This window comes from Phaethon aethereus, assembly GCF_964289735.1.
Source record: "Phaethon aethereus genome assembly, chromosome: 16".
NCBI lineage: Eukaryota > Metazoa > Chordata > Aves > Phaethontiformes > Phaethontidae > Phaethon > Phaethon aethereus.
The window spans coordinates 17,975,869-17,988,297 of NC_138592.1; the positions used below are offsets into that span (position 1 = coordinate 17,975,869).

Consider the following 12,429-nt stretch of genomic DNA (forward strand, 5'->3'; position numbering starts at 1 on the left):
CTTCTCAAGACATCTCCAGAACAAAGATTACTTGGAATAGTCTAAACAGATTTTTGTTGTTTTTTTTTTTTTGTTTCCTCAGTGTGACTCAAATTCTTACCTCATATCTGAAGGAAAGTGGTGATGGAGTAAATCTGGAAGTATGCTGGAAATTATTTATGTATTATTCATATATATAAAAATACGTATTATTTATATGTATACACACACACACCCCTCAACCCCTATATGGCTGTTACCCACCTATACTATAGTAGATTCCAGTACAAACAGGGTTTACACTATACCAGTGAACAAAGTCATGAAGTAAAGTTGTTCAGAGATGTTTAGTAGCAAGGAGTGTTGACTACCAGAAGTAGTCAAATGCTGTTAAAGAAACACTACAAAAGAAAGAACTAGGTTTTGTCATATCCTCCCCCTGCCCTTTTTTTTTTTTGCTTTATTAAGCTTAGGTATCTCAAGTTCAGGATTACTTAAAATATTTAATGCTTTGGACAACCAAGAGTTTAAACAGAATTCAAACACATGTATCAAGCAAAAATAAGCAAGAATCTTTTCATACCCTTAAATACTTTAATACTTCTTAAATCTTAAAAATATTACACATTGATTGAGAAGAATAAACCCCAATGCATATAGCAAGAAAACCTAGAAAATTCCCTATATTGATTCTTCATTTGAAGCTACTGCAAAGAAAGAGTGAAAAAACACCGCTTGCATTTTACACTGTACATTCATAAAAAATTAAACGCTCTAAAGAAGGACATGAATACTTTCAATTAATATTATCAGTTCCTTACAATGCTTAAAACTTTTCCAAGACTTTTCCATGTTTAATTTTTTCATGTTAATCTAAAAAGGCGTACCATTTTCAACTCCTTTTTCTTGAGGCTTCCGCAGCGATCTCACTATGTGGTTCTTGGTCTGTTCTCTAACAGAATGTCGGTGACTATTTAATGCACTTACAGCAGTTGAAGTTCTTCTCTTTTCTATTTTTACATCTCTATATGGGGTATTCCTTAGGGCTATGTGTAGAGGAGCATCTACAAAGAGAATAAAGATGAAGTCCAAGCTTTAAATACTTTCAAAATGTAAGTCTACTTCACCAGCAGCAGTTCTGGCAGTTTATGTGGAGTGTTTCCGATCAGACACACTGCTCAACTCATACTGCTAGCAACTTGACCATGGAAAAGCTTTTAAAAACAGGTGCTGGTTTAAAGGCTAAAACCTCTACTGCTTTTGTTGGTTTGAGTTTTTTTTCAAAAAGAAACAGTGGATGCAAATGCATTCCCCAAAGCTCTGTTCTTCCAGAAATACTGTGACTTTGAAGAAAGATGGAAAGAGAAACAGTTCAGTTTGGCAGAGATATCGGTCAGGTAATTTTTATTATTAGCTTCTTCAGAAGAAAAGAAGGGGGGTCCTGTTGATTTAATTAGAGGAACCACAGCCTGTTCTCAAAAGTGTGCTTTGTAATGAGGTATATAGAAGTGGCATAGAGAAGCTGTACACATCTAAGGAAGGGCAATTTTTAAATACGTACCACTGAAACAGTGTTTAAACTGAGAGTGAGATGCAAGAGTTCAGAGTCACTAACTAAAATTCCTAAAAATCGTGAGATACAGGCATGACTTCACCTGAGATTCCACTTACTATTTGAGTCAAGTCAAATAGTTCTCATCTTACCTACAGCTAGTAACTCCTACTGAAAGACTCCTGGACATGGAAGAAGAGAGAGGTGAAGCTGATAAAAGCAAAAGCTGCACGGCATGTAGGACAGCCAGACTAAACAAGACAGGCACACTGCCATTTTGGAGTATGACATCAAGTATCTTGGTCAATGAGATGCAGTAGCCAAGGTGACAGCTTCCTGATTTTCATCAAGAATGTCCAACTCTATCATCATAAGCATCTCAAAAGTTCAGTGGATACAAAAGGCAACTTCCCTCTTGTCTGAAGGCTTATGTGCCAGCCAGATTTTCACTTGGACACCTCTAACTAAATAATTATAAGCAGTACCTGAAAATGACTGAAAACAGAAGGAAAAGAGTCCAAGACAGCATACTTAGGAGAAGAAATGGTATCAAGTACTCTGCCCTGACCAACATTTCAAGTTGAAGCTAGGTATGTTAAGAAATATCATTACAGAGCTTTCAGAATCAAGCGGATCTCCTCAGGCAAAAGAAACTCCAAGATCCAGAAATCTGAAGGCCATCAGATTACTTTTTCCCTGGTCCTCTCACCCTGAAGCTGCATTAGAACTTGAAGGGGAAAAAAAGGAGCTGTTCATAACTATTTCTGTAACCAAATGGCTACCTTCTAGTCACTTCCCATAGCGCTTTACAGCAGCCACAACAGAAGACAGAAATTAGACCAAACCTCAAGTTTCCACACAAGACTGTCTCATAAACGTACCTTTTGTCCAGTCAGGCAACCCACTGTCGCCCTTCCCTGGGTGCTTATTTACCTCAAGAGCTGCAAGACTGTAGAAAGTAGCATATTTTGTCCACAAAGAATTATCAAAACCAGAAGATACTCCTTGATAAGATACTGCAGTATGATCTTCCATTTTCAAGAGGTCTAACTTCTCCTCTTGCAGGAATAAGTATAAAGAGGGATTTGGTTTTTTTGTTTGGGTTTTGTTTGTTTGTTTTTAAATACAGGTCTGTTTCTGTAGGACTTCTTGCTAACAGAATTTGCTCATCTGAGGACTTCCATAATGAGTGGGCTGGACAAGACATCATTAGTTCAGACAGGCAAAACTTTTTCCCATGGTACACAGTAGCTGAAAAGTAAGATTAAAGGTACTTCATAACCTGTTTGGGAACACCAGTGTCCTGATAAACTTTCTGAAATGCAAACTGTAGCAGTCCAGGGTGAGAAGTCATGTAAACAAGCCTTTCTTGAGCTTTCCTGATTGTCTACCGTTCTGGATTAAGTTCCAAAAATTTTTACAAACACCGTCTCAGGAAACCCCAAAATTACAATAGAAGAATATATGCAAACCAGACAACCTCCATTGAAACCTCCTAACTTTCCCCTCTGCCAACAGCTCAAATCAATTTAATGAATTAGCCTTTGAAGAATACCACAGCCACCTTGATCCCACTAGTCTTTCAAAGACCACAAGGCATCTGGGCTTCCTGTGGCCTGTGATCTGTGCACACAGACTCTTGGTGGAACAAAACAGTATTTCATGTCCATTAGTTTGTTTAGCTTTGCGAGACTGAAGTTTAAAGAGATTTTTGCCAAGAATGTGTCATATCCATTAATGTTAATACATATCTGTAAATTTTTTGGTCACCAGTCACTCCACCTGTCCTGGGGGAGTTCAGGGATACTCTATCATACACCAGATGTATTTTTCTTCAATAACTGGAAAAAAAAAAGTTATCAACAAGTATGTTAAGCTTTGAAACACCTTTTGTTCCATTGATAGAAAAGTTTAGAGGGTTATGAGATCTTTGAGCATGCGGAAATGTATTTTAGGAGTTGGGACTAAATTGGAGAAGATGAGATTAAAAAAAAGAGAAACTTATCCTAAACTTTTGGGAGAGTAATGTTAAAACTTGTGCCATGAAGACCCAAACTTGTAGGCCTTCCACAAGGCCTTAATGTCCTGTTTCCTCTCAATACAACATTTTTCAAGTATAATTCAGACAGGTCAATTTATAAAATTACCCCCGAAAGAACAGAGAGCAATTACTTCCATTAACAGCTACAACCAAGAACTTGTTTTTAGGCATGTGCGTTTAAAACTTGCGCATTCCCCAAGCTCAGACCTCCTGTTAGCACCACCTGCAGAGTGTGTCATGTGCATTCATCCTCCTGACTCCCTGAGACAACTGTCACTCTCCAGAACGCTTCCTACTCCTCTGCTTCCTCCCAATCCCAGGAACTCCTGATTTGCAGTTTCAAGAAAGGCCAACACAGAGCACACAATACACCGTATTTACATGGACAACACCTTCAACTTTTGTCAGTGCTGTAACTGACTTCTCCTGCAAGTCACTTGTCCATGTAAGCACTCTCAGACTACCAGGCAACAAGACAACTGTACTATGAGTCCGTAGTGAACAGCAGGGCGATGCTCATAGAGGCTCCACTTAGGAAGCGCATACGAGACTCCTATGCATTTCCCAAAGCTGTCTATGCAGGTCGCATGAAGACGCCTACACTTGTCTTACAGAGATATCCTAAGGTGGGACACAGGTGGCATCTAAGCTATAACTTCCACACATTACTGACGATGACCAACTTAAAAAAAAAAATCAAAATAGGTATTAGTACTCTTTAGTACCTCTGTGATCCAAAATGTCATTAATCATCATTAGAATTACACGATTCTCTATAAATAGACCACAAAAGCCCTTCTGACATCCAGGGCAGTGAACAGTTTCACTGTTCTTGAACAGCAATGTTGTAATTAAACACCAGCAGATTAATTTCTAGCTCAGATGATGCTAAACACCACTAACAGGAACAGGAGATACGTTCATAAAAAACTGGAGATGAAAAGGCTTGCTGATTAACTACCCACAGCCTTCTTTCATAGAGTTCTTTCAGGCGTCTCCTCTCTAAGCCTGGGAGAAGTATCCTCTTCCACGTAAAGAGCTGATCCAGAAGCAGTGAAGAATCTTACAAACTAACACACACAGACTTGAGACATGAAGCCACCTCAACCATGCAGAAACCACAAGGACAGAGCCTTAACAGAACTGAAACCTAAGCATGTCAAAACTCACACACAGCAATAGGTTTCTGTCCAGTGGAACACAAAAGATGTCAGACCCCAGTTAAGATGGTAATTCAGCCTTCACAGGAAGCAAGAGAGACTGAATTCAAGTGTTTTGAATTTGCTGAGAATATCCACTGATATTTTCAAGAACTAAGAGACCACATATCTTGACTTACAGCTGAAATATTTCAGACATCCTCCACAAACTAAATGCAGTATCTCAAGATAAGTCACAAAGACAACTGGAAATTCTGCAGAACACAGAGTGTGTTAATGCAGATCTTCACCTACTCCAATGAGAAACCCTGTGTTTGTAGGTCACCCATACACATTTCACCACCTAGCAAAGAGATATCCATCAGCCAATATTCAGAGGAAACAGGAAACTCCAAAAGGATCACCCTGAAAACCACTAAGCCACATACCAGAGGTCCACATGTTAACAGCTGTCAGTTGACAACTGGATGCCTTAGATGTTTAAGCTGTCAAAGCAAGTTTTGCCAACCTGTTCCCTATACATGCATTAACATGACATACTGTATCTGATTTTGAGTAGGCGCAATTTTCTAACGACAAGGTCACACACAAATATTTAAGCCTACTGACAAAATGCATGTTTTTTCTTTACGTACCTTTTATGGATGCCCCAGTAAGGACAGATTTTCTATTCTCTGTACTATAAAGCACAGGTCCATTGCTTTTTTTGTTCCTCATGGCAAGAAGAACAGCAGAGCGAAGATGGGCAGCAACTTGCCAGACTGAGGCTGCCATTATATACCTACATACCAAAACTGCAGCCTAATATTGCATAGCATTTTTAAAGTCTCAAAACCAGGTTTAACTTCCATTAGAGCAAAACTCCTCAGGGGAACTGAACTATGCCCTTGGAGCATAAGGGTATCAACTGATACCAACTGATATCAACTCAATGATCTTAAAGGTCTTTTCCAACCTTAATGATTCTGTGAATCTGTGAAGTCCCTGCGAGTATGACAGTTGTACTGTGGGCAGTATTAAGTCTGTCAGCACTACTAAGTAGTTACTAAAAGCATTAGAAGTACACCAGCCACCTTAGTGAAGGTTTTGATGGCATTTCCTTGCACACATGTATCAACTTCCCTACTTGTTCACACCTAACGAGATTAGAATTTCCTGACAAATCTTCAGTACCTATCAAGTATAGAGCCTCCCCAGGGTCCGAGGTGAGGTGCAAGCACTGAGGCTGGGCCCAAGTTGACTTCCAGATTTCAAAAAATATCGTTCAAGATAAGGGCATGAACTAAATTTTGTCAAACCTCCAAATGAAAAGACTTTACTAAAAAATGAAAGCCACCAATTCAGAAAGAGAGATACTTCAGATGTTCAAATTATGAGTTGCAGGTACAAAGAATGAAATGAAGCTGTTCCATGCCTCGTGCCCTTGGAGTGGCCTAGGCCAGGAAACAAACTGTATTAAAAGTAACGTTTTGTAGGTACTTCACATAAAATAACAGGGACAGACATATCTGAAAGAAAACTTGCACCTTCAGAGGAAGTCGTTTACAGTGTTTGTAGGGCACAAGTCACAGTATGGGATGACATACTTCAACAGTAAACTAAGTGATTGTGCAGAGAAAGAGAAGGGACCACAAAGAAAAAAGCCTATTTTAAGGTTAATGCATATGAACATGCAGTGTGGTTCTACTCCTTTTTTATTACAGCAATCAACAACTAACTGCCAAAAAAATTTAACAGATACTACATCACATTCAATTTCCAAGCGATATATTTGACTGAACACCTCAGTTTGACCTGCCAAACACTTAAGCAACTCTTTCCTGCAAGACAGACTGTGATAAGCCATCTGCAGCCTATGCTCAAAAAGCTTGTTTTAAGCTTATGCATCCACATGTATTTGTGCAGGTCTTGATTCTCTTCTTTAACAGAAGGGCTGCAGAAGGCTCTGTAATGTACCTGCAGAGATGCGATGCAGCTTAAGAGCTGAGGGCAGAAATGCCTCCATCTCTTGTGTTCCAGGGGGACACAAAATCAACTGCCTTATTCTCCAGAAGAAATACAAGCTAGGCAATGGCAGTTCCTTCTGCTCTGCTCAATGAACGGCCACTACAGAATTTAGGGAGGTATCTGTCAAATCTGCCACTCCAAAGGTAAGATCCTTGTTAAGAAAAATGGAGAGAGAGGACAAATCAATTCCACATTAACCTTTCCAGATCACTCAAGTTTTGAAGCCAATGCCAAGTGGCACAATCTACATTTCAGATGTTGAAATTTCAGTCTCCACTTTAGTGCAACGTAATTGTTTGTTCCTGCATCCCACAACATTGTCATTGAAGACCACTTACATCCTCCTCCTTTTCTATGTGTCAAAATTCTAATTTTAAGCACCACAAGGAAAAGGTTTTGCTACTACTCTGTATATTGCATAACTTCCTACAACCTTAGGAACAATAAGTATTTTCACTTTAAATCTAGTCAACAGTCCAGTCCTACAACTTATTTATTTATTTATAGTTCAATGTGTAGCAGAAACAGTAAGGAGTCCTAGAACTCCAAAAAACAAAACTTGTGAGGTAAGGACTTAAGTGTGATAAAGCTTCTAAAGCAACAGTAGCTCCATGCTTACGGAATAACATGACTCATGAGTTCTAAAGTCTTACCTGTTAGAAATTGCCATCTTTTCTTAAGCACTAAAACCTATTTAACATAGTGAAATATAAGAAAAGGACATTTGTAGCGAAAGGTAAAATTATTTATTCACTTTGAACAGAGGAATTTTTGCTCACAAAAGGACTGTAAAGACGAAAAGTAAAACCACCATGTACCATACTTAATTATGTATTCAAAAGCCTTCACACTCACTAAGTAATACATCCTGAAATGAAAGGTGACATAAAAGTATTCAGTAGACATGGAGAAAATCTTGCTTAGCAGGCTGTCTCCCTATATACACCATCAAGAACAGAAGAGATGCATGCAAAAAGACAGAACACAAAAATGCAACAGTATGAGCTCATAAACCCCATTGACTCTCTACTTTAGAATGTGTGACACCCCCACAATGAAAATAAGAAGAATTAAGAACACATTGAGTTAAAAACCAAATGGCACTTAATATCAGACATATAACTGATATATAATGACGTTAGTTTTCCCCATCAAGAAAAACCTCACTGTAGCTCCACAACAGCAGGCTTCGACAGTGAAGGTGACTTGAAAACCTTACGGTCCGCCTTCCACCTTGATGCACTGTTCAACAGCTGTCAGCATAACCCAGCACAACCCAGGGGCTATTTGCAGGGATATGCTATGAAGCACGTCATCGAAAGAATCCATGTTAAAAGCATCCATTCACAAATGGGGAATGAAAGGGGTGGAAGCTTAAAATAAGGAAATACTGTTACAACTCAACGCCTTAAAGAATTACCTGCCAGTGCAGCCAAGATGATGGCATCAAACCAACAGTGTGCACATGGGGGAAAGTATAAGTGAAAGGGACAAGATCTTGAGTCACTAGTCAGTTCATTCAAGATAATCACAGGAAAAATTATCAAACCAAAATAATTATGCAGTTACAAAAAGCAGAATAGAAGTCTGTTTATGGAAAAGCACGTGACATGCAAGAAGTCTATTTACATCACTGTGCAGTTGTTAGCAGCCATTCTTCATAAAATGCTCATCTCAGTTGTGTTTCCCAAGGCAGTACTTCGGTTTCATTTAAGCTGCATGCAAAGTGTAATACACGCAAGCTGGCACACCCTAACACATTTAAAGAAAAATCTTCCTCTACTTAACCAAATCTTATGCCTTTGCATTATTTAAAGTTACAGAAGTATTTGGCGTATAGAAGTTTACATGTAGTAACAGTATATTAAGCCACACATATTGGTAGGAACATCTCATGTGAAAAAAGTGTTTGCTGGACACATTAGGATAAGCAGACATGAAGCAAAGTAAGGCTAGTTATATTCTGCTGTAGCGAGCTGTAGCTCAGTGAAAGTTTGCAAGACTTTGAAATTCTTAAACAGAATATTAATGAAAGATCAAACACAAAGACAAAAAAACACCAGGGAATTCAAAAAGAAAGCTGGATTTTATAAGACAGGCTCAATCAGAAGACAAAAGAGATGACAATTTTTATGGACCTGTGGCACAAAGGGAAGCCAGTCCAGAAGAACAAAGTTTTCATAGGTTATGGACAACAATGCTGCAGTTCACAACTAGACCTAGGTTGCCACTCTGATGTTATGCAAGACATTAGGAAGAAAGCGCTTCAGAGAAGGAGACAGTGAAGCAGAAGTTAATGTGATTCTGAAGACTGCAAAGCAGTTTAACTTAAGAATTGATTTTTTTCCTAACCATTGAGTTGTTACTCCTTTCCAATACCCATCAGTTATGTGAGGATCCTTTTCAAGTACAGCTGTAGCAATTGCATTTGTTAAATACTAGGACTTTTTTCCCCCACAGGTTCAACAGTGAGAACTGTAAATACTGCATAAACTGGTACTGGATTTCTAGTTAAGTATACTCTTGAAGTTAGACCATGAAATGTAAAGACCAAGTAAGAAACAGGAGAGAACTGGAGTTACCCAGACTGTTTCCTTAATACAGAAAAAGGACAAAAGTCTTTGAACAATGCTATTTACATATTTGTCAAGCTGGGGGGGCGGGGAGTAGAAATGAGAAACTCAGGGGATTGTAGTTTTGAAAAAAGAAAAGAGGTTTAATACTTAAGTGAGTTACAAAGGAGTAAGAGAAGCTGCATAGCCAGTCCATTACAGAACATGACCTGTATTTCTAGACAGGGAACTTCAGTTTTATCTTCTCTAAATCATAATAGTTACACATATTATGCTGCTTCTCCACAAAGAAATATGCTAAGATGGAGCCCTAAAGAGACTCCTTTGGACCCAAAGAAAATCGGTTTCTGCTCTTTCCTGCTTGTCCTGGCTGCTGCTGTTTAAAAAAATAAGGAAGAGATCAGCAACATACTTACACAATGAACCAGCTGTGGTCCGTCCTCTTTTTGACCTTTCTTGATTAGCTTTTTCAGAAGCCAAAGAAGCTCTGGTTTGAATATTTCTTTTTACAGGGTTCTGCTGTGATTCTGCAGCCTTCTCCACTCCATGAAAGTATTTCATGTGATAATGCAATAACTTGGCTTTGCGGAAAGATTTTGAACAGTTCAAGAACTTGCATCTAAACTTGTGATCTTGATCAACAGTTGCAGCTTTTTTTGATGCAAGAAAGTCTGCTCTCCTACAAGGTTTTTTTACTGTAAGAACAAAACAGATAAATTCCCCCATGCATTTGCTATAATTATCACATGGTTTCCTGAACTGAAAACAACAAAAAAGTTAAGAAATGGGCATGCATTCAAACATGTTAGCTATGAAATGATGAAAATAAAATTTTAACACTGTAGTTGCCTTTAAGATCAGTAACTTTTAAGGGGAAAGTCTGCTCTTAAAAACTGGTTGTCATGATGCCAGTCTTTTTATGAATGAGTTACTGTCAGAAAACGACATTTTGCTTCCATGAGTCCCTTGCCCAACAGCTAATATCACTGTATATAGTGCTACTATAGATACAAGACTGAATGACAGATTGTGTATTTTAGTAAGAACACTGAAGATTATGTTCTATCAAGTATTTATGTAGTTGCTTGTAACTGTTCACATCTTTGGTGAAAGCAGTTTTCCAAGGAAAACTGTTCTGTTGCTTTGCTTGTAACTATTTTGCTACCTGTTTTCTGGATGCCTTGCCCTACCACCAAAGTCTGGTTACTTCCAAGAACAATGGAAGCAGTATGTCCGAACTACATTTTTCAAGTAAAATTGAAATTTATTTCCATTTTCGAGCAGCAGTGAAAGCATGAAGCAAAAGGAAAACTGCTCACATCTGTTACAAAGTGTCCCCTATGAGCTATAGTTAATTAGTTTCTCAAAAAAAAGCAAGGAAAGTCTTCAGACTCATATGGCAGAAGGTTTTAAGGCATCTGTTTTACAGAGCACTGCTGTGTAACCCAGGGCTATACCTAAACTCGACCCAGTAAATTCCTATTTCTTCCTCCAGCATTTCAGAAATTTTTAATTCATGTTTTTGCTAAGAAATACGCAAAAGAAACATTTTGAACTAAATCAGATTATTGTTACCAATAAAACAGCAGAGAGGTAGAAATTTAGAAAACACACAGATATAAAGAGATCCAGGCAATTATCCATAACTAACACATACACAGCAACAACAAAAAAATCCCTCACCAACTAGAGGACAATGGAAAGGAGGTGTCATTTTTACAAAACAGCTTCCAAATGTAATTTTTCCATTTGTTTTGCCAGTACTAAAATATTATTTCCGTATTTACAAGTATTTTCAAACTTGGAAGAAAGAAGAAGTGTTTAAAGCTAAGAGCCAGACCTAGCAGCAGCAATGCAAAACTGAAGGTATGCAGCACATGAATGAAAATTAAGATATTATATTAGAAGTAGCTGAAAACAAGAAACAGAACAGGACACAGAAACATTACAAACAAGAATAAGTGCAGAAAAAATAAGACTTTCCACAAGTGCACGTATGCAGGAACACGCCGAATGGGAGTGTTAAAGGTGTACGAACACAGGACAGCTTCTTCAGAAATTTTTAGCATGTAGCAACAAAAGTGGTGTTACTGAGCTGCATACTTAAAGGTTATGTCATAGAGAAGAAAAGCATCCTAGATAGCTGTATCTGAAGCATACTCAGTTTTTAAGTACTGTGTTACGACAAAGAAACAACATTTGAAGTAATGAATAGAAAAAAACCCAAGTAATAGTACTATGGAGGCTAATGTACACAGAATGATTAAGAAGTCATATACACATCAGACTGATTAAAAGAAAGAATATTCAGTTAATTTTGAGAAGAAAACAGTAAAAATTAAGACATTGCTTCTGGGTGTTGGGTAATGACAAAGAGAAAGCCATTTTTGCATAGCCATATTAAGAACAGGCTGTCAGGAATGCTCCTTCAAGCTATTATGGTAATATGATTGCAAAGCAGCCAGACAATTGGATAACACTTGCAGAATGACCAAGTTTGTCAATACCAAAATCAAAATATACCGTACACCATCAAAAGCTGCATTCATAAAGAATGAAAAATATTTCAGGAACGGTCAGTGCAATGGCCTGTGGGTTTACTGAAAGCAAGTGCAGAAAGGTTCTCTTGACTGTAAAGCTAAAAACCAGCATTTAGGACAATGAAAGAGAACTTGTTTCTATTTAGTAACTAACATGAAGATGGGAAAACTTAACTGCAGCAGAAGTGGGTAACAGGGTCTGAAGATTTAGCCAAAAATCTTATACATATGACAAGGGAAACTATTATACCACCATACAACTGTCACAATGAGGCCCTGTATCCATGCTCAGAGTACTTCCCCTCCACTGAGATGGACAAATTATGGAGAAGATACAGGGAATGGCTTCTAACTGATCAGCTACACATTAGAAGAGGAGCACAGGGTCATATTAGCTGAAAACAGAGGTAGAAACAGAGGTGACAAAGACAACGGGTAAGGGGAAGGAAAGAAGACGAAAAAACTTACTGCAACGTGCAGAAGGAATCTATTCAGAGTAATGAAAACAGACAAACCCACAGTTTGAAACAAAGCTTAAATTATTACCATCACCACCACATTGGGGGGGTGTTTTCCT

The 12,429-nt window shown here is 38.2% G+C and overlaps 1 protein-coding gene across 1 annotated transcript in view; it reads right to left on the reverse strand.

Annotated features, from left to right (window-relative positions):
* The window catches only part of PHF20 (PHD finger protein 20), a gene marked incomplete at both ends in the record, with an annotated part of 63,787 nt that overhangs the window by 24,594 nt on the left and 26,764 nt on the right, over nt 1-12,429 (reverse strand). The window contains 2 exons of the mRNA XM_082007076.1: nt 867-1,043; nt 9,729-10,007. Coding sequence (XP_081863202.1) covers nt 867-1,043; nt 9,729-10,007 — 456 coding nt within the window. The remainder of the gene's footprint in view (nt 1-866; nt 1,044-9,728; nt 10,008-12,429) is intronic.